The 27,953-nt window shown below is 39.6% G+C and overlaps 3 protein-coding genes and 1 non-coding gene across 4 annotated transcripts in view; 3 read left to right on the forward strand and 1 right to left on the reverse strand.

Moving 5' to 3' along the window:
* LOC134652365 (multidrug resistance-associated protein 1) overlaps positions 1 to 426 on the forward strand; it is a 66,638-nt gene extending 66,212 nt beyond the window's left edge. Inside the window, exon 26 of the mRNA XM_063507541.1 lies at positions 219 to 426. Within this exon, the coding sequence (XP_063363611.1) occupies positions 219 to 413 (195 nt within the window). The 3' untranslated portion in view covers positions 414 to 426. The remainder of the gene's footprint in view (positions 1 to 218) is intronic.
* A 6,403-nt stretch (positions 427 to 6,829) lies between these two features.
* LOC134654466 (uncharacterized) lies at positions 6,830 to 7,518 on the forward strand. Its single transcript, XM_063509908.1, has 2 exons — positions 6,830 to 6,920; positions 7,059 to 7,518. The coding sequence occupies exons 1-2, from the start codon at positions 6,876 to 6,878 to the stop codon at positions 7,506 to 7,508; spliced, it is 495 nt and encodes a 164-aa protein (XP_063365978.1). The 5' UTR covers positions 6,830 to 6,875; the 3' UTR covers positions 7,509 to 7,518.
* A 3,266-nt stretch (positions 7,519 to 10,784) lies between these two features.
* LOC134662568 (A-kinase anchor protein 200-like) overlaps positions 10,785 to 27,953 on the reverse strand; it is a 30,466-nt gene continuing 13,297 nt past the window's right edge. The window contains exons 5-7 of the mRNA XM_063518841.1: positions 12,648 to 13,979; positions 11,132 to 11,203; positions 10,785 to 10,811 (exon numbers count right to left, since the gene is read on the reverse strand). Coding sequence (XP_063374911.1) covers positions 10,785 to 10,811; positions 11,132 to 11,203; positions 12,648 to 13,979 — 1,431 coding nt within the window. The remainder of the gene's footprint in view (positions 10,812 to 11,131; positions 11,204 to 12,647; positions 13,980 to 27,953) is intronic.
* Trnat-ggu (transfer RNA threonine (anticodon GGU)) lies at positions 25,652 to 25,723 on the forward strand. The gene has a single exon. It is a non-coding gene; the product is annotated as a tRNA-Thr (tRNA).

The raw sequence follows: 27,953 nt of genomic DNA on the forward strand, positions 1-27,953 counted from the left end.
ATAATTAGGCATTAAAATTCTCGTGTGGTCCTTTTACGCATTACGTTCGTTTCTTAAACTCGCACTCGTATTTTAATGCCTTTCATTATTTAGTAGTCACATAAACTACTATTACATTTACTTACTTATTACTGTAATAAAAGTTTCTACACATTTTTGTATATGACCGTTTGGTTCTCAACAAATGAAATAAATTATTATCGTAATGTTTTATTCAGAAAACGATCCGTTCCGAGTTCGCGTCGTGCACCGTGCTGACGATCGCGCACCGGCTCAACACGATCATGGACTCGACGCGCGTCATGGTGCTGGACCGCGGCCAGCTGGTCGAGTACGCGCCGCCCGCCCAGCTGCTGCACGACAACAACTCCGTCTTCTACGGCATGGCCAAGGACGCCGGCCTCGTCAGTTAGGCCACGCAACTGGCTTACTCCACCAGAGGTCGCTAGCCGAGAGTATGTTGAAGGTATACTCAAAGATAGACTATTACGGTTACAGTCTAGTACACTTCAACATATAGCAACACCATAGACAGTATGTATTCCGCGCCCGACCATCTGCTGCGAGATAAGAACCCCGTCTTCTACGGCATGGCCAAGGACCTCGTCAGTTAAGCCACGCAACTGGCTTACTTCACCAGAGGTCGCTAGCCGAGAGTATGTTGAAGGTATATTCAAAGATAGACTATTACGGTTACAGTCTAGTACACTTTAACATATAGCAACACCATAGACAGTATGTATTCCGCGCCCGACCAGCTGCTGCACGACAACAACTCCGTCTTCTACGGCATGGCCAAGGACGCCGGCCTCGTCAGTTAGGCCACGCAACTGGCTTACTCCACCAGAGGTCGCTAGCCGAGAGTATGTTGAAGGTATATTCAAAGATAGACTATTACGGTTACAGTCTAGTACACTTCAACATATAGCAACACCATAGACAGTATGTATTCTCCATCCGACCAGTCGCTGCGAGATAAGAACTCCGTATTCTACGGCATGGCCAAGGCCGGCCTCGTCAGTTAGGCCACACAACTGGTTTACTAACGATTCAACCTAGTTCAAATGTCCATCCTTTTACGGTCTTTCTTTCAACAGTTTTTCCACAAGTCGGTTGCCGAGAGGATATGTTCAAGGTAAAATTCAAACAACGGCAGCTCTTTTAATAAATCCGTTTACAAATTGCCATATTAATTTGTAACATAGTTGAGACTGCACAGCAAAGTGATGCCACAAGGGGCCCGTTTCTCAAAAGCTTGTAATACAAGCGCATGTCACTTTTTGACAGCTTTTGTTAGAAAGGGACTTCCACTTGTATTACAAGTTACAAGCTTTTAAGAAAGGGGCCCAAGGTCGCAACTTTTATCCCGTACGCAGTCGTGGTTATATTGTAAAAATAAATTAACTGAAATGAAGTAAACGTTGATTTATATCAGTCAAAGTAATATTTCACAAAAACTATTGAAATCGATCTCTAATTATCCTCCACTTGAGTTTGTGATCTAAAAGACGTTTGGGCCAAAGAGCTCATAACGTAGATTGGGTTTAGAGCCACCCCACACTAGCGTCTTTTGAGCGTCTGCGTCTAGTCAGTGCTAATGAAAAATGGGGTCGCTGCGCAGTTGCGCCACCGTCGCTTCGAGAAGCAGCCATAGACTTCACTAGACGCCGACGCTCGGGAGACGCTAATCCTTAATCCTAGCATAGTATTATCATCACAAGAAATGCAATGTAAAGATCGAAGTAGATCTCAAATGCCCCGGCAAAGCAATACACGGTGCTATTTGTCGCTCGTCTACGGTAATATAAGTGGTACCTGCGTTGTCGGATATGATCCCAAGTGCCAAGTCGAAGTGCAACTTAGTGCCAGGATGATATTATAAGTGTAAGGCCTGAGTGGACGCTCATGTTGGGCGTGCAGCGGGGCGGGGCGTGCGGCGTGCATGTTAAACGAATGCAAGCGTATAGTAGCGGCCTTAGTGCACGCTGCTCAAATAACTTGTGAGCCCGACGCCACGCTGCACGCCCCGCCGAACGCTCCGCTTCGAGCGTCCACTCAGGCCTTACACTTAGTTTCGTCACGGTAAAGATCCAGTGAACAATAATAGTTTGAAAATTAATGTAGTTACAATTTTTGCCAGTGATTTTAATAACTTTGGACAACAATAAAAGTAACGCACGTACAAAAAAGTGTGGTTAAAATTCGAATGTCGTAACCATGAAGCTCAAAAATATAATTGGATATGATAACAGTATAAATAATATACAGTTCTCCCAACTATACTAAACTGCACGACGATTTGGTGACATTCCACGGATAAACGTGCCTTTTTCTGGCTGTCAGCGCTTATATGTCGCGTAGCGGCGCATTAGAGTTGGAGCGTCGGTGTAAGCGCCGACCGCCATAAGGTACCTTTACCCGTAGAAAGTCACAAATTATTAAAATATGTAGTATAATTATTTAATTATTTCATATTCATGTGAATTACTCTGGTGCAAAGGGTTATTAAACAAATCTATAACTGCAATTATACTCTTACGTAATCCTTTTCGCCAGGGTAGGGCAATTTCGGTTCGTTTATTATACATAAGAAGCCTTAAACTGAAATTGTAAATATGTATAATAAGTACTTAAACTAAGTACTTAACACTTAATTTAATTTTTATTTGTGACATCTTAAAACATTTACGTTTTACAGTAATTTTATATTCAATTTTATGAACATGAGGTTTTAAAGTTATTACAATTTTAGAACTTATTGTTAAGTACGTATCTGTGTTGCTACATTTCCCTTCCACACTGCCTTCTAAATTGTGAATGTTAGGATTTTTATGAAAGTGTCTCGAATTTATTATTTCCTAGTTAATATATGAATAAAACAAAAAAGATCTATTTAAATAATTTTCATTGTTGTGTGGTAACTATGTTATATCTTATATTCTTAATGTTTGATTATTTAAAAGACATTTAAGTTTTAATATTTATGATATTTCAATAATTAGTGAGGCAATATTTGAAATTGTGATTTTGAATACTTAATATAAATATTCTTGATTTCATACCGTCATAATACATGTTATTATGTGTACTTACATTGTTTTAATTTAATAGCACAGTGCTTTGAACAAACTATTATTAGTTATTAAGTCAATATGATTACTAACAAAAAAAACAGACACTATGTACAATTAGGCATTTATTATCTACCCAATTTCATTTTAACTTTATTGAAACTTTTTCGCAGTTATATGTATTGTAAAATTTGTATAAAAATGTAGTTAATAACTTCTTGTTATAAATATGTTAATGGTCCATGTATGGACTCCATTTTAGTACGCAGAAGGTTCAAAATAATATAGGCCATGGTAAGCAATACCTCAGAGAGAATAAATGCATTTATGAATAATAGTGCTAAGCAGAGATTTGCAACCAGTGAATGAATATTTTATATATCTAGTAGAGCCTCCAGCCCTAGTAGCACGGTCGCATTTTTATCCTTTATCACCATGCCTGTCACGTTCTAACAAGTATGTAAGTGCGAAAGTGACGGGCATAGTGATAGTCGATAAAAATGGAACCGTGCTGAGCCCGCAGGTGTATATGACACCGTAAGATTGTGAACCCGTTAGTTTATAATCTAACGTAGGTTAGGTTAGGTTAGATTATAATCTCCCTCCGTCAGTTTATAATGTAACTAGCGAGATTATAATATGACGAGTGTTTACAATTTTACGGTGACATATATATTATATCAGAGTCGGTCAAGGAATTTAATTTCAATAGTATGAGGTTGAGGTTCCTAGCGACTTATATTGACTGTGACAAGGTACGAAATGGTACTGAAATTAAATTCTTTGACTGTTCCTACTGTCGGAAACTTAGTTATACCACAGACAATGAGTATTTGCGATGTGTGATTATAGTTACTTGACGATTAAATTCTCGTCTCAGTCGAATTCTCTGTGGTTAAGGTCAGAACACACCGGCTGCGTGTGTACAAGTATGCTATAATGTAAGAGCCGCGCACGCACACGTCACGCAAGCGTTGTGTCGTCTCTCATAAGAATCTGTTTATTACAACGCTCACGTGCACGTCTACGCATACGCAGCCGGTGTGCACAGGCCTGTATCCTCGACCATCATAGTTCCGCGTGCGTGGAACAGAAATACAACAGTATTGCATAGGGTACCTAGTTTGTAAGGATATGTATACTTGGTCAACCAGATCTTGACAGTAGAAAAAGGCGGCAAATTTGAAAAATGTAGGCGCGAAGAGATATCGTCCCATAGAAAATTTGAATTTCGCGCCTTTTTAGGGTTCCGTAGCCAAATGGCAAAAAACGGAACCCTTATAGATTCGTCATGTCTGTCTGTCTGTCTGTCCGTCTGTCCGTCTGTCTGTCCGTCCGTATGTCACAGCCACTTTTCTCCGAAACTATTAGAACTATACTCTTCAAACTTGGTAAGTAGATGTCTTTTGTGAACCGCATTAAGATTTTCACACAAAAATAGAAAAAAAACAATAAATTTTTGGGGTTCCCCATACTTCGAACTGAAACTCAAAAATTTTTTTTTTCATTAAACCCATACGTGTGGGGTATCTATGGATAGGTCTTCAAAAATGATATTGAGGTTTCTAATATAATTTTTTTCTAAACTGAATAGTTTGCGCGAGAGACACTTCCAAAGTGGTAAAATGTGTGTCCCCCCCCCTGTAACTTCTAAAATAAGAGAATGATAAAACTAAAAAAAAATATACGATGTACATTACCATGCAAACTTCCACCGAAAATTGGTTTGAACGAGATCTAGTAAGTAGTTTTTTTTTATACGTCATAAATCGCCTAAATACGGAACCCTTCATGGGCGAGTCCGACTCGCACTTGGCCGCTTTTTTACTGACAAGATTTGGTTGACCAGCATTTTTTTGTTGCACGGCATTTTAATAAATCACAATAGGTACAGTGATTTCATTATTAGTGGTATACCTATGTGTACTTACTTGGCCTTTGTAATTCATAAGTAGGTACTTAAATTGCATTCGAGAAAGATATTTTTATAAAATAACTAGATATCTTCTTGCTAAATAATATTCTACAATATTAAGTTGCCACTTTTAAATAAGTACTTAACTTACCTCTGTAAGGTCTTTTGTTTGAAGGCATTTATAAATTGCTAAACTGTCAAGTTTTAGTTCATGGTATATATCAGGGGTTCCCAAACTGTGCGCCGTAGACAGGAAAGAGGGGCGCCGTGAGGCAATCCTCTTCATCATACCCCAAACTCCAAAGGGTTAAAAAGGGTGGAATAACCTAGCCTAGCTATGTTAGGGCGCCGAGATACAATTTTAAACTTGCAAAAGTGCGCTGCGAACCCAAAAAGATTGGGAACTGCTGGTATATAATATAATGCCTTATGTTATTGCAAAAAAACGTAGGTACTTTAAATTATATTTTTAAAAATATTATGATCAGATCCAAAACAGCTCAAGACGCAACCTAAAATGATACAGGTGCATAGATTTACTCAATTAACTTGCCTTCTTAATTTTAAGTGTGTTTTTCATGTTTCACTTTGAAGTATTTTGCGTCTTTTTGGTGCCAGAGGACGCCTTTCTTGAACGTTTTGTAGATTTACATAGTTCCATAATTAAGTACCTTGTTAGTTTGGTTTCATGTTGAATGCACAGAAAAATAGGTAGTCTGTGCGGAAAGAGAAGAGTCGTAGAATGTATTGGATCCCATATTTTTCACGACTCTTCTCTTTCCGCACAGATTCTACACAAATATTATAAAAATATAAAAATGTTTTATTGAGTGACGTGGCATTTTTATAAAACTGAATTTATGATTATTGTTGTAATTATTAATTTCTGTCGAATTACAATGGTTCCCTTTATATAATAATAAAATTATTTGTAATAAATTTTGTGTTTTGTTTACTAAGTATCTACCTACAGTTTAACTATAAAGTTTGAATGGCGGGTGGCCTTAAAAATTCCTGTCCTACCCTCCTAAACTGTAGTCCCTTTACTTACTACTCCACAGAATAAATAATAGTACTAGGTACAGAAGACTCGCTCTCTAACAAAACGCGTCTGTTACGATCAGCACAGATATGGCCGCTAGGTGGCGACAGCGCCACGCGCGGCATCTGGCTTTCCCCAAAATTGGGGCCGAATGGATGTACTTTTAGCTACCTGTAGCAAAGCGACGAAATCGCGGAGTGAGACACGCCTGCCTACTCGGAAAAAAGGTGATTCTTGCGTCCGCACCTCCATTTTATCAGTAATATTGGTCATAATCTCGGCGATCGAAATCCGGCACTGATTTGATCGGACAATTTCATTAGATTGGCGAAAAATTGTCCTCGTCTGGACAGACCTTAAATAGCCGAAAGAAATAGTGCCATACATTAGAAAGGAACAACATGATTTGTCCCTGAATTGCTGACAAACTTTTTTTTATACTTGGTCAAGCAGATCTTGTCAGTAGAAAAAGGCGGCAAATTAGATGAATGTAGGCGCGAAGGGATATCGTCCCATAGAAAATTTGAATTTCGCGCCTTTTTTTACTGACAAGATTTGCTGGACCAGACGGTCCAGACGGTCAGTAGAAAAAAGTGGCAAAGTATAGACATACTTTGCCACTTTTTTCTACTGACGGAAACGGCTTAACAGACTATACACAAGATTTGATGCGCTTTTAAAACGCTCTCAAATAACATTATTTGTTAAACAGTTGGCGTTATTCCAGTGCTGTCATTGTTTGTTGTTTTTAGGTTACATTTATAGATACTATCTATTCTTATCAGCCCAGTGGTCATTCATTAAAACATTATTATTTAATTTTAAAGCAAATTATCAATGTAAAACTATGGAATCCATGTTTGCTACAGAGCCTTTGGATGACTTTAAATCGGTACGTATTCACAGATTACTTCAGAGGCAAAATGTTTAGTGTCCGTAACCGTAATGTTTTTGTTTACAAGTGATTTAATATTCCTTTTCCTACTACATAAATAGGGACTAAGCTGAAATAATTTTTCATTACATTCAGGTGTCGCAAGAAATGTTCAATCACTTATGTGGGAATAACGAAAACTTAACAACTATCAACAACTCTGCCATTACAGCAGCTACACAAGAATTAAAACAATTAATAATAGAATGTAATTTCGATCTGGACGAAGTTGCAGCCGTGATTAAAACAAAATCATGGAACCAAGATAAAATCGAGCATCTTTTAACCACGTTACAAGGAAGAAGAATAGATTTGTTGTATGCATTACTCACACACAATAACAGCCATCATGGAGAATCTTTAACAAACTTCAACTGGGTTTTGAAGTTAGTGCTCGGCAGCAGCGAACTAAAGTCATTGAAGTATCCACTTGTGCAGTTGATGCTACACACAGAAACACCTCAAGGCAACAAGGGGCAGAGAATGTATGAGTTAAATAAAGAAACATTGTCTAAGTTTATAAATATTTTAGAGAATGTGGAATAAAATTAAGCAGTTTAATTTCCTGTGTTACTTGATTCACCTCACTCTTCCAACACACTGCAAAATTTCAGACGCATTATGTTAAAATGGACTCATAAAGTGGTCATGTACTTTTGCAGCTGCATGTACAAAAGGGTTGAGTTCGGATGATAGTCCAATGCATATTGGGAATTATTACCTACACAAACCTTTGTACCTATTTAATTTCCATAAGTATGCATTCAGGTTTCCTCACAATGTTTTCCGTTGCCAACTTGCCAGAAACAAATGGTATCCAATCCTACTGGAAAAAATAACCCCTATAATATTCATGTAGGTATTTTTGACAGTATTGAATATTAAATATTTTGATGGTAACTGAGAATAAAATAAATATTCCCACTAGTTGCCAACAAAGTGAGTTGATGGTAACTAGTGGGACTAATCCTTAAAACCCTGTACCAAAACTAACCCATTCCTTGAGCAACCACACTCCAGTACTACAGAGCTTGTAGTACCATACTGTGATGGAACTGATGGATGTATTTACTTTAAATGTTAGGTGACGAGATAAAAGAAGTATGGATATTATTAGCTTATTAGTCTAAGTTAGTAACTTCGTAAATTTTGTATTGATGTAAAAATCTGGTTTTTAACTGTGTTTCAATAGTATGTATATGATTCTATAAATATGTACTTATGTATTTATCTCAAACACGTTTCTATCTTTTTGTCAGAGAAAGTATATTATGTATGTTGTATCTTACAGTAAATAGGTTAACTTTTTCTTGCCATAGTTGACACTTGGGTCACTTGTTTTAAAGATATATGCACAAAAGATGCATAATTACTTCTACTATTCATCTACTTCTATTGTCTTCTGGCTAACTATACTAACAATACAAAATAGTTGATGCACTTAGTAAGTATTGCTTGGAACTGAAAAAGGAATGCAACAGGAATATGGGTAAATAGGGTACAACAAAAAAATATTTCTGGTTTTATTATTTATTGATTAGAGACATTCACACATCAACATTTAAGTTTAATAAAAATTGGAATATCATAATTAATAATTATCATACAAGTCGCACATTGCCATTATGAGCAAACAATATTTTGAGTTTATAATGATATATGTATTATTAAAATGTAAATATTTCAATAGCTGACACAATTTGACTTGCAATATCAATTCATTAGCATATAAGTTGAAGGAACAAGTTGTTACAGCTTAAAACTTGCGATCGTCTCGCACGTTCCTATAATAACATTATACAAGCATCAATATAAATTATAAGGAAAAAATATATTATGAATGTATAATATGTAAACAATTCCATTAGAGTAAACGCCACGAAGGATGAGGGACGGACGCCGCATGAAGCTACTACATAGTAACTATGTGGTACAGTACGGGGCCCGGGAGGCCGCAGCGGCCAGCAGTTGCATATGGAATGTCTCACACATTTACTGCTAATATCCTGAGTCTCCTCATCGTGCAATCGTCACTTCAATTTCGTAAAAAATGTACAAAATTACAAAAATGATTATGAAACCATATGACAAATGGACGCCGTTGCTATTGATAAATCCAATAGTATATTAATTCTATATAGGTATGAGGTGGAAACCGATACACTAGAAGCAGCACTAAGTATTGCACTGCTTTCACTAACTTACATTAATCGACTTCTATTACACGTACTAATCTAAATATTACAGTAATATAATCGTGTATGTCTGTATATGCATAAAAATTGTATAGTTTAATCAAAACTTTGGCCACTGAATATCAAGATTAAATTTTTCAAAAATTTGGCAGCCAATAGGCCGTTTGTGGTTGAAGTCTGTGTGACCGATCATTTAGCTTCAGGTAGTAGACTACTGATAACGACGCGCCTCGCTCCTCACTAACCTATCTTATCCTTCCCCACTTCATTACAGAGAGCTCACCATCAAACTAAATTTATACACGAGTTTACTAGTTACCAAAATTACCACACTAATGATATAATAAATCAAATTAATTTCGACTTCATTATTTAACAATGTACACTGAATTTATACTCTCGACACGCAATTAACAGTTTTAAAAATAAGTTTAATGAAAAATCATTTATTCGTATATACATAATAGTAAACCTTTCGAGCTTGCGTAAAATTATAGATGATACTTTGATACTTGTATCATTTTATAGGTATAAAATGTTAAGTGATTCGTTAGAAGAACACCCTTGTTAAACTCGGATGAGTGTTAAGTTTTCGAACTAAATAGCCATAGTAGCTGAGATCCGACATCTCGCACTCGCGAGACGTCACCTGCGTGCTGTTGCTGTGCCTGCGCTGGCTGCGGTACCCGCCATGTCTCTCAAGACTCTTGATATGCTAGTTCAGGGGTCGACAAACTTAACAGATAACCATAGCAGTATCAGTTTCACCATTCGGTCACAAATGTAGATTAGGTCGATCGCTACAACTTTTTGGGACACCCAAAGAGCCGCCGTTCGCCGACCCCTGCTAATTCGCTAGTAGTTGCTACACCATTCCACGATTGGAAGTTAATTTCGATGTTAAAGCTTGACGAGACATATTCGTAGTTTTAGTACACCCGGTTAGTAAAATTGAGCAATTGGAATGTAGCAATAGTGCAGCACGACAGTCCGAGTGGCACGTTAACTACTGTACTTTAATTTAACGCCATTATTTTTGCTTTAAATTAAACTACAATAAGTAAACCGCAGACCGGAAAAGTAAAAATTACTAGTATTCGTTAAAAGGTACACATTAGCTTAACGGCTTTTAGTTATCAATGATCTAACAAGTTTCAGATCCAATTTTAAACTAAATGAAAGCACCTAAAGAAGGTTTGTTACACGTTTCGCCTCGTCCGCCTCTAAAGGTCGGGCGGGCGGCACGACGAGTACCTTCAACACGGAGCAACAACTCTAGACAACACCGACTGCACTCCGCACCGGCCGCGGCCGTCGCTTCCACGCGAGTACGCCGCGAGAGCCGCGACACATAACTTATACCCCTGTAATAATGGCACCAACTTATCGCACCGTATACTGCCTACATAACTTTGTTACCGTATATAATTATAAAACTCGATCCTAGCGAATAAAATGTATATTTTTTTAATTCAGAAGCAAAGCACGCTAAACTTATACTATAATATTCTATATGAAAGGTCACATTTAAAACCGAACGTGAAACGAGCGAACTTAGTTCGACACTCTTTACCACGAAATGGGAATAAATTAAAGGCTTGTTTCTGGGCACGTCCCGCTCGCCGCTCTAGTCCGCCACCGCCACCGCGCTCTCCTGCAACAACACCACAGCCTTAGCGAGCTCAACCATGAGGCCTCCAATCCGCAAACGAGGCTCAACTCACGACACAAACGTAATGCGAATATCAAACATGATACACTAGCATGTGACGTAACAATCAAATTGCCTACTCTTTATAGTTTTATACGGGTTTTAAAACAGAAATGGTGTCTAAAAGTAACTTAAGTTTTTGTCAAATTATTGTCTCTCTATTAATCTTTTGGTGCTATATTTCATGCATGGTGTAAAATAATTCAATTTAAATACAGTAAAATACCCTATTCACCGATTTCTATCGATTTGAGAATATTTACCGTTTCGGTCTTCAGTTCTGGGATGGTCGGGATCTCTGGTATCAGGTCGGCGATCTTGTCCGCGACTGGCTCCTACAACCACACAGACACTATTAGTTATCATTGGTGGGATTTTAATTACAAACTGGCTATTTTAGTTGTCGCTGAACAACCATAAAAAATACTACTTTTTAACTATACGACTTTAAAATATATTTTCTACGCTTTTCAACACTAGCTGAGCATTAAAATATCAGAATTGCATGTTTACTATAATAGTTCTAGCGATGCACTCAGACGGTTGAAGATAGGTTGATTACGGCATAGTTGGATGCGTGCATGTTTACTTGAACCTTTGACCGCCAAAGACGTCAACTGACGCGCGTGGCTTCAGGCCATTATCAACCTTCGTGCATTCCGATAAGGTTCACGGTGACGCGCCGTTCAAAAGGAACAAGATAGTCCGAAACTAAGCTACCTTACCAACCGTCTGAGTTGACCGGTCAGGTATTATGTATAAATATTTATGCACGCCATGCCGATTTCACACTCTACCTTATTAAATTTTACAGTGTCATGGCCTTGCTTTGCTACTATATATTTAAATCGTTCAGCATTAATAATACTATTTATGATTACAGCATTCTCGATAAACTAAATATTACATTATTTACAAGTTATTTTAAGTATTATTGAATCATAGAAAAAGTTAACACAAGTGTAAGAGCCCGAGTGATCATCAGGATGAGGTAGAGCATCAGCAGGGGCCGGGCTGGCCCCGAGCCGAGACAAACACACTCATGAACAAGATCGGAGTTTCCATACAATAGTAATACAGCGAGTTGTCATGATATTTATATTAAATAAAATAGAGCCTACATCACGATAAAAACGTTCAAAGGAATAAATAAATCTCCTTTTTCCAGTAGTGTACGACTGAATTTTCGGTTTCGGCAGGATTGTATAAAACTCAGGCTTCGACCGAAACTACAGCAAACCCGAACTTTCGGTTTTAGCAAAAAATCTGGTTTCGGTCGAACACAAATTTACAGTGACATCTAGTAAGAACGCTAACTTACATTATTTTTGCGATTACGTGTCAAAATGATCTAAATAAGTAAATAAAATGTGACGGAATAATAACAATGTACCTAAATCGTAATGTCGACTGAACATTTCGATGCCGCCTTACGGTGAAAACTCCGATCTCTACTGATGAACATGGTTTAATCGATTAGCCATTCCACACTAAATACTTCCAAACGTTATTTCAGAAGCGACATATATGTGAGCTACAAATGTGGCATGCCGAAGTATTAGGTGTTAATGTCGGGAGTCAGTCGCAAGCGGGGGGCGGGAGGGGGGAGAGGCACGGCGGCTTCGGACGGGGCGGGTCGCGGCGCTCCGAGTCTTCCTGTTATTATACGGTCGACGCATGCTGGCGGAAATGCACATGAAACTAAAAACTGTTAACGGGGCGCCAAACGGTCCGTAGGAAAACTAGTCCACTACAAGATCAAGGTCCGACGGTATTCACCTGGTCTGTGGCGGCGGCCGGCTCGGCGGGCGGCGGCGTGGCGGCGCGCGGCGCCGGGAGCGCCTCCGGGTCGGCGTTGCCGTTGCACTCGATCTTGTCTACTATGTTCCCGAGCGCGTCTACTTTTTTGTTCTTTAATTTTTTCTGTGCGGTCTCGTCCGCGATGTCGTTCGCCTCCGCGTGGTTGTTTGTGTCTTCTGGCAGGGTGTCCGCGTCGGGGGCCGGTTTGATGTCGTCGCTCCTGAGGGAGAAGTCTTCCTCGGGCGGCGGCGGGGGCAGGTCCTCGCTGGAGTCGGGGCCGTCCGAGGGAGCCTCCGAGTGCTGGTGGTCGGTGTCCGAGCACGGGTCGACGGGCGCCGCGTTGTCGATGCCGTTCGCGTCCTCCGCTCCCGGACTTTGTGTGTCTATTGAGCCGTTTCCGTTCACGATCGGTACTGGGGCAGCTTCGACACTCGGGGGGTTTACAATTTTACTCTCGAGGTCGGGCTCCGCTTTGGGAATTTCGCAAATTTCAACCGTTTCTACGTGCGTTTTAATACTTTCGTCGACATCGTGTTCGCTCGTTAACGTGTCCTCCGTTTTGATTACCTCGGGCTCGTGTTTGACTACTTCGGGAGTATTATCAACAATTTCGCTACCGGAGCGAGCCTCCCCGTTTTCCGCTTCGCTCGTGGTCACCGGGGCCGGGGCTATTTCGCCGGCGGTTTCCTTCAAGGGAGGGGAAATTTGAGTTACATCTAAATTAGTGATATCAATTTGTGGCGTTTCAGAACTAGGTTCGTCTACTTTATCGGCTGCGGCGTCGGGGATAGCGGGCGGAGTCGAGATTGCGTTTCGAGCGGTGTTAGCGAGCGAAGCTTCGACCGATTCGGGGGCCATGGTGGTGGCGGCGAAGGACGCCACCGACGAGGGGGGAGGGTTTGCGGGGAGCGGGGGAGGCGTGGGCTCTACCAAAGGCACTCGTGCGGCACAAACCTCTGTTTTGACAGGAATTTCTGGGGCCGGGGTGAGTTCCGGCACCGGCGCGGGCGCCTCGGGTTTGGTCTCCTCGACGACGGGCGCCGCGGGCTCGCCCGGCTCGGGTTCGTCTAGCGAGAGGCCGTTGACGGGGAGCTGTTCGGGCGTCGTCTCGACGGCGGCGGGCGTGGGCTCGGCGGGGGCGGCGGGCGGGTCGGCCGCGAGCTCGGCCGCGGGGGAGGAGGGGGTGCTGTTGCCGTTGGTCATGGGCTCGGTGACGGGCGTCGAGGGGGTCTTCTCCTCCTTCACTTCCGCGATGGTCGGCGCGACTTCCGCGATTTTGTTCTCGACGGATTCGGGGGTAGCTTCGGCCGCCTAAAAAAGAAACGCCCTCCCTTTAGTCACGATTAAACACTTGTGAGACTACGTCGAGTCGAAAATCCTAGCGAATTGACAAAAAAAATCTATTAATATGATAATATGAAAAACACTTGCACCTCAGTATTTGCTGAATTTAAAAGATGAATTATCATAAATTAGTTGATGAGATTTCTTATCCTGCATGTTTGTGTACATAGGCCGGTTTTGCACAATGTTCATGCCCCTACGGGTACCTTATCATCGGCCATGCTGCTAGGTACTGTGTCGATCTGATCCCGCAGAAATCCCTGCTCCGACTGAAGGGAGCCCATAGTGCGCATTACTATTTATACTGCTATTTTTTGTAACGGTAGATTGGCGATCATTTTTAGATAAGTTGTTACCCTTCAATGCTCTTGATCGAAGACATATTACGTTTCATATAGGGCTGCCACTAGCAGCGCATATAAAAATCAATATTCTGACTAATAACGACATTTCCTTAATACTATTGCTAAAAAGTTTAGAAATAACTTAAATCCCTACTAATAATATAAATGCGATTGTAACACTGTCTTTGTTTGTTACCTCTTCACGCTTAAACCGCTGAACATATTTAGATTAAATTTGACATGGAGATTTATGTCCTTACATACGATAGTTTATAGTTTTATCAATCATCATCATCACTCCAGAGAGACGAAGTCGCGGGCAGAAGATAGTAACGTGTACATGAATATAAAAACTTTGCTGTTCCGTTATAATTTCAACGTAACCGACGACGTACCGAGATGTCTTGGGGTTTTATTTTAGTAACAGCGCTAAGCTGGGGTTGTACATTATTTTTTTTATCCTAATTAGAGCTGCATGAATCACGAGTTATCACAACATTGCATGCGCTGAAAAAGGTAATTATGTAAAACGGATTAGTTCCCGTACGCAATCTATTTTTTACCCGGGACGTAAACAATAACCGGCCAATATAAACGAACACGTATTGCAGAGTTCGCGGAATAAATAATATTATTACCGATAAAACCATGTGCAATACGATAAAACCGTATTACTTTATGGCTTTTCATCCAATAAAAAATATTTTCCACTTTCTACGGTTTCAACGATGACAAAGCTATCATTGATAATCATTGTCGTAAAATGTCAGTATCAAAATGTTAACATAAAATGAATAGGGTTAAAATCGGATCAATCAATGAAATTGACGTACAAGTTGTAGTCAAATAATTTAATTACCGAACCATTTCGTACCTTGTCACATTGGCAATCAATATGAAAGACGCTAGAGACCTCATACATACTATTGTCACTGTGACAAACTACAAAATGGGTAGGAAATTAAATTCTTTGACTGCATTTTACGGAAAAATTATACATCTATAGTTTTGGTTGCTACAGCGGTTTTTTCTGCATGCACATAACTTATGACAATTTCTATTTCAAAAGCGACATCTTAAAGGAGCAAATAAAAGAATGCATTTTAAAGTGTGCTGTGTGCAACCGCAGTGGTTGCGGCGAATATAAGACGACACCGCTCCACAAGGTCGTCTTTGTTTACTGAAGTAGAAAGACACGCCTCGTGCAGCGCGCGATACATGTATCCTAGCCGCTAATCTCTGTTCGACAATAGATGGAGTTTGTTCCCACTGGGAACACATGGCACAAAACATTCCCACCTGTTATCACTAGGGAGAAATGGGACGAAGGGAATTATGAAACCACAGGTTCTGAAAAGTCAGTTACATTTTTTTTATACCACATCGGTGGCAAACAGCCTGATGGTAAACAGTCACCGTAGCCTATGGACGCGAGGTGTTACATGCGCGTTGCCGACTTAAGAACCACATACACCACTTATGTTGAATGTTGATCCATATTTATAAAAAGTTTATTTTATGGTCAAACTAGGGACAAATGCCATTTATTTATCTCTAGTCGTAATATAAAAAGCGGCCAAGTGCGAGTCGGACTCGCCCATGAAGGGTTCCGTATTTAGGCGATTTATGACGTATTAAAAAAAACTACTTACTAGATCTCGTTCAAACCAATTTTCGGTGGAAGTTTACATGGTAATGTACATCGTATATTTTTTTTAGTTTTATCATTCTCTTATTTTAGAAGTTACAGGGGGGGGGGGGGACACATTTTACCACTTTGGAAGTGTCTCTCGCGCAAACTATTCAGTTTAGAAAAAAATGATATTAGAAACCTCAATATCATTTTTGAAGACCTATCCATAGATACCCCATACGTATGGGTTTGATAAAAAAAAATTTTTTGAGTTTCAGTTCGAAGTATGGGGAACCCAAAAAATTTATGTTTTTTTTCTATTTTTGTGTGAAAATCTTAATGCGGTTCACAGAGTACACCTACTTACCAAGTTTCAACAGTATAGTTCTTATAGTTTCGGAGAAAAGTGGCTGTGACATACGCACGGACGTCTAGACGGACAGACAGACAGACATGACGAATCTATAAGGGTTCCGTTTTTTGCCATTTTGCTACGGAACCCTAAAAATGACATGATGTTTCCCCCCTGGTCCTACTAGTAAGAAATGGGAATCATTTCATCCCATTCGTTCTTACTAGGCACTCAAGAGTATAGTATATAGGGAAAATTTTAGTGGTGTCTTCACCCCACTAGGTACTATATAATAAGCACTATTATATAGTGCATTTAATAGTACACATTAAGTCGTCGTATATTTTCATGACGCGGGATCTAGTGGGAGGCGATCAAAGATCCCTAGTCCATCCACCTTGACGTTGAGACGTTTGGCTGTTCGTCCTATTGCCATAAATACCCGATTATTGAGTAGGAAACGATTATTGAGATTTATACCCGTAATACAAAACTAATCACGCATGTTTAATTGAGGCTTCCTTTTAAATGACACTCTGTTATTGATACTGATACTGACAGCAGCGGAAGAAGTTAAGCGGGAGAGGTGGTCAAAATGATCTACACAAGCATTTACTCCTTAATAAACCACTATTTAATTTGTGCTTAAATCGTTTTTTAATACCGCGCCTGTTTAGAAACTTCTGTTGCTGACTGTACTCGGAGTACTTCCCCCGGATTGATGTTTTTTTTTTTGCAAACTTTGGACCTAATATGTCATTTATACTAACAAGGTAACGAGTCAATAGTGCTAATGCGGTTTTCACTAAACAGTAAACAATTAGTATTTCAGAGTTTGTTGTTAAATAAACCATGCCTAAATGGATAAAAATCATTACAATATTAATGAGAAATAATTATGCGATCGATAACGATGAGTGATTACATTTAAAATGTTTGCGAAAAAAACATAAATCCTATATGCATTACACTTCTTTTTTTGGACAGTCGTGTACGAAAAGAGTAAGTGGATTGTGGCTTTTACCTGCCTTTCCTTGTTTTTTCCAACATACAGGTACTGACAGTTAGATATGTCTTTTAGTACAATTGGTATGAAATTAAGATACATGCGTAGTAGGTAGATAAATAAGCCAATCGAACTGTTCATTTTAGTATCTAGTACAAAAAAACACAGCTTACATAGGTACGTTTAAATTAATATTTGCTAATAATTGGCATAACGCGTTCTGTTGATATTGCACTCGAGGAAAAAATAAATGGTAATTGTTTATTTAGAATGATTGCAAACAGACTGGAGGACAACATGTAACAGGAGGGAAAAGGCCGGAGCATAAATTAAATGACACGGTTATCATAATGTGACGCTGGCAATAAAGCAGATAGCAACAATTAATACGTAGAGCAATAGTGGCCGAGGTGCAACGACCGGAGGGTACAGAGGGCCTACCGCGAACCACGTTCGACGTGTTGCCTCCCTGTCACACTTACGTACAAATTTACAAGTGCGACAGAGATTGAACACGTCGAACGTGGTTCGCGGTAGGCCCTCAGGGCCGCAGTCGCTGCGGGCCGAGCGCAGCGCCTTGTGCTAACCTGTATATTGTGAGCTCGAGATTCGTATAACATACTTCGTATTTCTTAGAATTAGGAAGAACTTCAGAAGTAAGCTAGCTTGGTAAATGACAGAGCAACGTAGTCCCCAAAACGTCAAACCTATGACTATTCAAGTGGGGGCTGACCCGGCTGATACACTTTGTCAGTAGCTTAGATGAATTTTAAATCTAATGCCTTTAAACGAGCAATTCTTGTATTTATTTATTTATTTATTTATATATATATTTCGGGGATCTCGGAAACGGCTCTAACGATTTCGATGAAATTTGCTATATGGGGGTTTTCGGGGGCGAAAAATCGATCTAGCTAGGTTTTATCTCTGGGAAAACGCGCATTTTCGAGTTTTTATATGTTTTCCGAGCGAAGCTCGGTCACCCAGATATTAAGGTCAATACGAGTAACTGTGCCTGCGGGATGTGTGGCAGGCCCTCACATTGGGGTAGGTTTACACATCGATTAGTGTTTATTGCGAGTTCATACATTTGCTACTTGACTTGTCACTTGCTTTTAGTGGCAAATGTATCAACTGGCAATAAATAACGTGTTGTATCTTACCCGTATTGATCTTAGCTCTTTCTCAGGTTCCCCCGCCGGGTACAAATGGGAATATGTATTTTCATATAAATAATTCCCGTTTGTCCTCGCCTCCTGTATGGCGGCGGTCAGATGGGGCGGGGATGGGAATACACCCTTACTCCGAGCAGGATCACGAGTAGGTACATACTAGGTTCATGAGCTCTGCGTGGGATCAAGCTTATTCTGGCTCGCTCTAGCCGACACGTGTGCAAGCGATGGGAGCGCCGGCGCCGGAGGTCAAAGCGAGACAACACGGAATCGGCGCCCGAAACGAGCGGAACCATGAGCCGCTGCTTTCTTTTGCACCATCGGAGGCGCAAGAGGGGTGCAGCGACATTAAATTGACATTCACTTTGTTTATTAACGTGGTTTCATTTAAACAAACGAACAGACTCATAGCATCTCTGTGGCGAGGCCCGAATCGGGCATATATTATCGTTAAAGTAAATAATTTAAACTTCAAGATCACTATCTAAATAGCACATTTTTGACAAGCCACCTTGGTTCCTTAAATATTTGGAATTTAATAGATTCTGGATTCAACAAACCTTTATCAATGCTAGCAGGATTTATAAGTTAAGGTGGGTAGTAAACATCAAATATGTATGATGTTATTGATGTTACATTTATAATTATATATGACATCTATTTCAGTTTATAGTAGTGACAGTAGTGTGACTACTTAAAAACATAAATCAAAATATTTGATAAAATAAAAAGAATTTGAATGTTCCCAAAGTTGTGTCACAGGCATCAAACATTATAATTTAATCCATTTTTTAGGTAGGAACTATAAGTACCTAATTTGCAATACAAGGTTCAAGGGGACTAATCAGTAATGTTCTAACAACATTCTAACAACAAATTTCATGAAGCCATTTAAGACCCGGAAGTTTATTTCTTTTACTGTGCAAACCTATCGGTATCAACGAAAGTGTGGCCCCACGAATGGAAGGGCGGAAGCGTACACCTAGTCACCTACCGCTCGCTCGCACTTTTTACCGCGGCTTAATTCTAACCTAACGGGCCGACCCGCCGGTGACTCACCGCGCCATACAACGTGGATCATGGTGTTTGACTATGGTAATGATTTTCCGCTCCAAAACCCAAGTGCGGTTGATGGTGTTAGATAGAAATGTACCAGGGGTTGATGGTTCTGTCCTATTTTATTAATGTCTGTATTTTGAGGTAAGAAACTACTAAATTATCGACACAGATTTAACACGCAACACTATTCAAGGAAGATTATATACCTACTTAATGAAAAATATGCACGAATGGAAGGGATCGGGACATTGGTGCTGATAAAACGCCAATGAAAAATATTGTTTACCAGGTTTTGTTTTGTTTTTTTTTTTGTTAAGGCAGGTTTGATTTCGGTAACATCGATTTTAGTTTGGTCTTGTACTCTTGGTCTATCCGCGTATCGGCAAACTTAGCGTAGGACGCCCTCAAATGATGAGATGGAGCGATGACCTTTGCAAGGCGCCTGGCAAGAGCTTGATCAGAGTTGCCGCAACTCGTGCTCAATGGCGTGCAATAGAAGAGGCATAGGCATTCATCACCAGCCTACTCTCATCCAGCAGTGGACGAGAGTAGGCTGATGATGATGACTCTTGGTCTTATCGAGATCGATTTGTCATAGGTATGAAATGGTAATGGTAAAAACCCAAATTATCATTTCTTTAGTTATTTCCGAAAGAGTCCTTTATAAAAATTGGTATGATCTCATTTCAAGTATCATTGTAAAAGTTGGTTTGTCATTTAATTTCGCCTGTAAGGGGATATGACATTAGTGACAAACGTATGAATATTAATAGTTTACAAAAACGCATTGCGAACGGTGGTCGGATGGCGAGTATAATTTGCATCAGCAATAAATAACGGCAGATAGCATCGGCCGAGACTGTCATACTGGTACCTCCGCTATCGGCGGTTGAACGCCCCGTCTTGCCACTTGGCACCGATTACTGACTCCGCATATCCAATAATAACGCAACTTAGGAGCATAGGGGAGCGAGCACTGCAAAGTGATCAGAGTTAGCTTTGATCCCTTCGTTTTGGTTTTGGCCCTTTGGTTTTATGATGGACGTGGACAGCGGCAATATGTTCACAGTCAGACTGAAACACAATGCCGAATACGTTTGAAATGATATGATTTTAAGGTAAAATAAGTTTAAAAAATTTACTGTTTTAACGGGCTTCTAGGTAATGTTCGGTAGTGATCTTGCCTACTAAGCAGGAGGTCCCGGGTTCGAATTCTGGTCATTTACGTATATGTTTATTACAGATATTTGTTCCTTATGGGTGTTTTCTATGTATTACTGTGGGACTAGATCGATTTGAGTAAGATTGTCCCATGATAATTGTTGGCTAAAATATGGTATTTCTCACAAATATTAGAACAGCCGTACAGACAAATCATTTTTGCGAGGTATTCAAAATTACCTGGACGCGCTCTTAACAATAAAGTCGCGTCAAGATCATATTGAACACCTCGCCCGCTTAGCAACTATTGCTGCTGACTGTATTAGGTTTAGTTTAAGGAACAAAGTCAAAAGCCCGGCTCGTTAATTAATTACTCACACAGCACTCGTTCGTAAATTGTTTGTCTAATTGGTTTTAATAAAGTTCTTTGTTTCCGTTGGAACAATGCGACGGACTATGTCTCGGTTCGCTGACTTTGCTGCCCAATACTCTGGAAGCGGTAGACCGTTGCTAACATTTATTCAATACAACTAAATGTAGGTATGTAATGTACCTTGTAACTTTTTTCACTTTCACGGCAACGGAATATGCAAAATGCTCCAAGTGTATTTTACTAAAAGGCGCAACGAGATCAATTTTAATTTGTAGACGCAACTTAAATATAGGATATTAGTAGAATTCCTCATATGACTGGCGGATATTATTAGAAATACGCACTCAATGCAAATACGGTGCCTCAATTATTGTCATACTTATGTTAACATAACTTGAAAAATGTATCTTGTGATTGTGTTTCCGTCTCTGATTATATTCTTTATTGCACCAATAATTATACATTTTACATACATTAAAATTAGATGATGATTAGAGATTAATTTGTGACGCCTATGCGCATCATAACTCAGTCGAGGCGCTCGTGCATGACGAAAATGCAGTCACGGGCCGCGAATGGGTTAAACTACGTTTATTATCTTTTTAGTTAGGCATGACATTGACTATGTTGGACATGCTTAAGAGGGGACATGTTGTGAAGCTCGTCACCATCCGATGGTGACCACGACCACTCTGTCAAGAGTGAAACGACTAAGAAGAAGAACGCCAGAAAGGAACATAAGATATAGTGCGCCGCGCGAGACTTGCGATGGAAGGCGATCGCGGGGGTTTTACATTTCACTTTAATAACTCTGGAAATATACTTGGTTTTATAATTTTGCTAGTCAAATCCCTCTGCTAAATCACTAGCTATTTTGTACTAAACTGATATTGCTGTGGTACTGGTATTGAGGGTAACGATATAAATTGAAAATATGTAAACGAAAATAAGGTATCATGCATTTCGTGATTTTTTTACTATCGAGTCAGCCTTAACCTTGGAAATGCAAATATTGTCTAGTTTCCGTGTGATTTTATTCATGGCATTTGCCTTTGTAAAGACGTGTAACAATTGATAAAAAAATCTACAATATAGCGTTAGCTCCCTCTTAAAGTGAACTCACCTACAGAGTCAAGTGTTTACAAGCAAAAAAAAAACCACCAATTTACCTACTCAGTTGTCTACAACATCGTCTCTAACGGAATCCTGGCTATGCAACACACGATTCAATAGTGGTATTATGAAAATATGCGCGACAGATGATCCGCGCCGCGACGTACTAGCAACATTCTCCACATATGGACCTTATTGTCTCTACGATAAGGTTTACATAAAGTCAGTTATGACGGTGGTAAGATTTAGTAAACATGCAACCGGAGTGTGGTCGCGTTACTTCGCCGGTAGTCTTTTGTTCGTTCGCTAACGCCCATAACGCTTGCACGCGTAACATCAACAAGCTTGGCCAGTGTTTTAATCGGACATTGTATACAGCCCGCTAATTTGTTTGAGTAGCTAGCGAAAGAGAATAACCATAGTTATAGGATAGTGGATTTCTTCATGCCATCTCTCCATGGATTCATTATTCATGTGGAAAATACATCTTTTTGTACAACTTCAAACAATAAATTATATGTATTTTAATTATAAAAACTTTAAGCGTTTTAAGAGCCAGCTATGCTTTTTACATAGTGTAAATGCGTGTTTGCGTAATATGTTGGCCAGAATGGCAAGTACTTTGCATCGTACAGATGTAGTGCATACATCCTTTGTCATCATATTTTCTTGGAAACGTTTGCATTTGTCACCGAGTGCTTTTTGTACTCCGAGAAAATACGATGGTATAAGATTAATGCACTGCATCTGTATCACTACGGCACGTCAAAAATATATGAATGAATTTAAAAGTACTCAACTATTAGCTAAAAAAATAAGCAAAGGCGGCGAAACATTGGTGCCTCATCGTTGGCTTCGTCGATTATCAATATAAAGCCTGACCAGTAATATATATTCATTACCAAGAGGGCGCTGTTATTCCCATGAGTAGGGCTATAGGGTGACAGTCCAGTATAGTATGAAAAAATTGTTCAAGTGAAATTCCGCAACATGGCGCGTGATCATACATTCCTGACCTGCTAGCATAAGTTGCGTTCTCGCGCGCGACTACATACATCTAGCGCGACTTTAAGTATGGACTTGCGCACGAGAACGCAAGTCGTGCTAAGAGGTCTGGTCAGGCTTTACATAGAAATTAAATATAAAGATTCTAAAGGCAAAAATGTCATCCTGGATCACTTATGTACATGTAATATATTCGCAGTGGTTTGTCGACCCTCTAAGATTCCTCGGCCGAGCCAGCCGCAGCCGCCCACACGGTGCAGATTTTATGTTGCACTTTGAAAACACGTTTTCTAGTCCGGCGGGCCGGTGATACCGGATTTTTGAGATTTCGTACCTTCGTGCATAGTGTGCAATGGGTACTGATGTCGTTAAGGGACCTTCGACATTCAATTGACATTATAAAATCGAACAGGAAGTAAAAAGTTTAACTACGTATAAACTATAATAGGTGTCATACACGAAGAAAAGGGACCAAGGCCTCCAGTCCAGTAAAAAAAAAAGCAAATTAAAAGAATGAATAAAATAATTTGATTTCTTCCCTAGTTCTAAATTTAGACTACTTGTAAGATTTACAGCTTATCAGAGTGTATGTTTTATTTAAAGGTATAAAGATAACATTTTGAAACACTACAGAAAGAAGCATTGCAAAAACAAATTCATAAAGTTTTATTCGCAAGTGATTTAAACACATAAACACATTTTAAGTTTGTAATTAATGAAACAAAAACCAATAAAAAACGCGAGTTAGTTTTAATTTTTTGCATCCATTCTGAGTCGTTGTGTACAAATTCAAACGTTGATCGTCAATCGAGATAAACTATACAACAGTAAGCATCGTAAAAGTGTAACGTAGTATTTCTATTTCGGTAAAAAGAACAGTTTTATTTGGCAAAGCGTCGCGGGAGCAAGTATAATGACCGCCCACCATTTTACAGTTCGCGAATGCGAGTAAATGCGCCAAACGCGGCATTTTACTATCGGTTTGCGTTGGCGTCGGCACGTGACATTGTTTTTGTTTACATATGTATGTACAAAAACTAGATCACGTTTTATGTAAACATTAAACGCTGACAAATTTCACTATTAGACAACTATGACGATTTTTAATGTACTAGTATTATACATACGAAAGTAACTTGACTGTCTGTTACCTATGAACCGATTTAGATGTAATTTGGTATGGTATGGATACAGTTTGGGTTTAGAAGTTATTCGCAGACGAAGTCGCGGGGAGAAGTTAGTATATAATAAGTTAAATAAACAAGGATTCATTTTCAATACTTAACGGTGTATGGTATGACCTTTAATTACCTATCAGCGGATCACTTTTAACATTCCATAAAACGTGATGCACTGTACCTACTGACTTCCCCATCCCCTATTATATGATTAATTGATTTTAAATGATTAATAATAAAGCAATTTATACGAGTATAATCATTTAATGGTTCAATAGCCAACGGCATTCTAATCCCACTGTTCAATTATTGATTAAAACGATTAAGCTATTATATTTCAATACAAAAAATAATCGACCCCTATTGGGTCATAAAAGTCATAAAACCACGCAAAAAAACGAATATTTCTTATTACCAAAAATTAAGGACACTAAAGGTTCACCTCTTGTGTGTTTATGATAAGGATCCTGATCGAATTTTCCTCTCATCTCAGCCTCAGTGGCAAGGCAGCCTTGTGGGCTATGTCAATCCCACCATCCAAATGTCACCACAATAGTAGTTTATCCGGGAAAAGGAAACAGACAGAATAACACTTCCGATTTTATAATGTAAGGATTAACAAATTAAAATAGCTTAACCTCCAGAATCGTTATTAAAATGGTCTTTATGACGCTTAGAATAATGATTATTCAGTCCATTATAAAGACAGTATACACTTATATACAGTTTGACGTCGACACTATCGCATGTCGTTAGTCGTCAATGGACTAAGAGCTGATATATTCCTCACACATTCAACTCTAACCAGCACAAATATAACCCTGGTACATCATTGCAACTTTATGGTCACAAAAAAGTTATCAATACACCAACAACGCGTCTGTCTGTTTGTGTTTGTATGTTTGCGATATATTCAAAAACTACTGAACGGATATTCATGCAGCTTTCACCTATCAATAGAGTGATTCTTGAGGAAGGTTTAGGTGTATAATTTGTTAACCCATGCGAAGCCGGGGCGGGTCGCTAGTATAGTAAGAGACGAAGTGTTAGAAAAAATTGAGCTTCGAATATGACAACTGATGTGGATGATCCTGTTAAGGTCAGGTGGGGTAAAATAAACTTTATTTTGCTCGGGGCAAGAACAACCGTATGAGGACTTTAACGGAAGTACCTATTTTTAAGTTAATTTTATTTACGCGTTAGTTTTATTTCCACCATATCACTATGTTCGCTGTCATCGGTAGTCTCGGTAGCTCAGTTGACAGAGCGATGGGCTGGTGTTTCAGAGTCGCGAGTTCGATTCTCGCCCGAGATAAATAGTGAGTTTTTCCACTTTTCCTTTTTCTTTATTGTCGCGACGTTTGCAGATGTTTCTGCTTAATACAAAATTAAAAACAGTACCCTCACCATGGGTTTTAAGCAGTCTTAAACGTTAGCGAATGCGCCAACTCAAAAGCAGTGAATCTCGCATGCACCCATGTCATTACGAGGGAGATGCATTGCGAGTTAGTTTACGCAGTCGCTAGCGAATACGTAACTCGAAGTAAGAATACTGGTGGCACAGAATAAATAATAGTACTATATAGGTACAGAAGGTTCACTTTCTAACAAAACGCGTTTATTACGACATGAGCACAAGGTGGCGCAAGCGCGAGCAGGCGTCCGTACCGTAGCGGTGCGCGGCAACTGCTATGGCTAGACACCAAAATTGGTGTGAGCCGCAGGTACTTGTAGCGATGCGATGAAATCGCGTAGTGAGCCACGTCTGCTGGTGGTCACAACGGACCCACTGATTAACCTTTTCGACGCCGTGTCAAACACAAAAGCTGTCACGCTGACGCCACGTCACCGAAGTGTCAAAACTGAAATTGAACTTTATGCATATGCACGTAGGTCTATGTTGCTCAGTGATATGTGACCAATTAATCGGTCTTTGGCGTTGAACCTACGGTGCGGATACATCGGTCGTTGGCGGCCTGTCAGTTGTTCGGAACTGTCAACTTTTTGTTTTAACTGACAGACCGAAACCGTCCGGCGGACTGTTAATCAGTGGGCCCCTTTACAGTGGCGATGTAAGCGTTTGCGACTAGGCCGGTAATTGCGCCGCGCGATGTCGTTGACAATGGCTCACGTTTGGCCGCGCGGATATGGGTAGCACCTCTTTGAATTATAATGCGCGCTGAGCGCCGATTCGAGTGCAATGCACTACGACGCAACACCAGTGAAATCGGCTCACTTTGCTGGGGAATTTGGTGTGTAGCGACCAGTTTTTATTGTTGTTGAGTGTATGTCATAGAAACCGGCGGTTTCTAGGAAGGTCGGAAGGAAACAGTTTGATTATCTCCCGTATAGAAGATATTAGGTACTAATAAGCCTAGTTGATCAGAAGATAAGCTTTTCCAAAATTAATAACCCTAGTTAGAAAATTGCTTAATTGGACAGTTTGAAACGAATTAACGAAAACGGAAGTCATATTCTGTAACGGCTGTAATATGTACCAATAACTAAAAATTGTAACCATCGCTGATGTATAGGTTGATATCACAAATCCTTTGCCCAAATCGCAACGAAATCCATCAATCCATTATGACTACATAGTATAAAACAAAGTCGCTTCCCGCTGTCTGTCTGTCCCTATGTGTGCTTATCATTAAAACTTTTTTTAATAGATAGAGTGATTCAGGAGGCAGGTTTATGTATAATTTGTTAACCCATGCGAAGCCGGGGCGGGTCGCTAGTGGAGATTAAAATGAAAATATTATTTTATACATATACCGTCTCAGTTTCATCATGAATGAGAATTCGAGCGTCCACTCAGGCCTTACACTTAGTATATCTATAATCCTATAGACATAGTAGACATTGCTGAATTTACCACAGTGTACAAACCATCTATGACAACCACTACCTACCTATACTATACCTACTATACTATACCTAGCTAGACTTAGACCTATAAGAAGATGAAGCAATTCTCATTTTACAACTTTTTATTTAACTTGCACTGTTAGTATGTATGTTAGACAGGATGGGTCAAATCTTGGAAGCAAAATTTGACCCACTTCCCGATTTCATACATATGTAAATCGGATGACAATGCAATATTATGATAACAGGAGCTTATCTGATGATGGAGATTGGGGGTGGCCAGTGGCCATGGGAACTCTGTGATAAAACAACGCAAACTAATTGTATTTGGGGTTGTTATAATTGTCTCGATGTAGAGAGAAAAGTAAAGTCAGCGATCAAAGCTTGTATCAACATTTTTTTTTTGCCAGAGACTTATTTTTGTATCTGCGATGTAAAACATAAGTAGCAAGGCGGTTTAGAAACTACTTACACCGCGCCTCTTTGTCTGCCGGCATCTTATTGTATCCATTAATGAGGCCTTGAGTTAAATAGCGAAACTTGGCAAAACCAATCCATTTTGTAATGATGACGTTGCTAAATAGATATACCAATCCAAACGCCATTTTCCTAGTTTTTACTGAACGGCAAACAATCATGATCATGAGTCTATCTATCTATTGACAAACTTGAGTTTT

Source organism: Cydia amplana, chromosome 1 (assembly GCF_948474715.1).
Source record: "Cydia amplana chromosome 1, ilCydAmpl1.1, whole genome shotgun sequence".
Classification (NCBI taxonomy): domain Eukaryota; kingdom Metazoa; phylum Arthropoda; class Insecta; order Lepidoptera; family Tortricidae; genus Cydia; species Cydia amplana.

Coding starts and splice junctions, on each gene's coding strand:
- LOC134654466 (XM_063509908.1), top strand. CDS start 6,876: ATGGAATCCATGTTTGCTACAGAGCCTTTGGATGACTTTAAATCG. Junction 6,921..7,058: donor CTTTGGATGACTTTAAATCG/GTACGTATTCAC, acceptor CATTACATTCAG/GTGTCGCAAGAAATGTTCAA.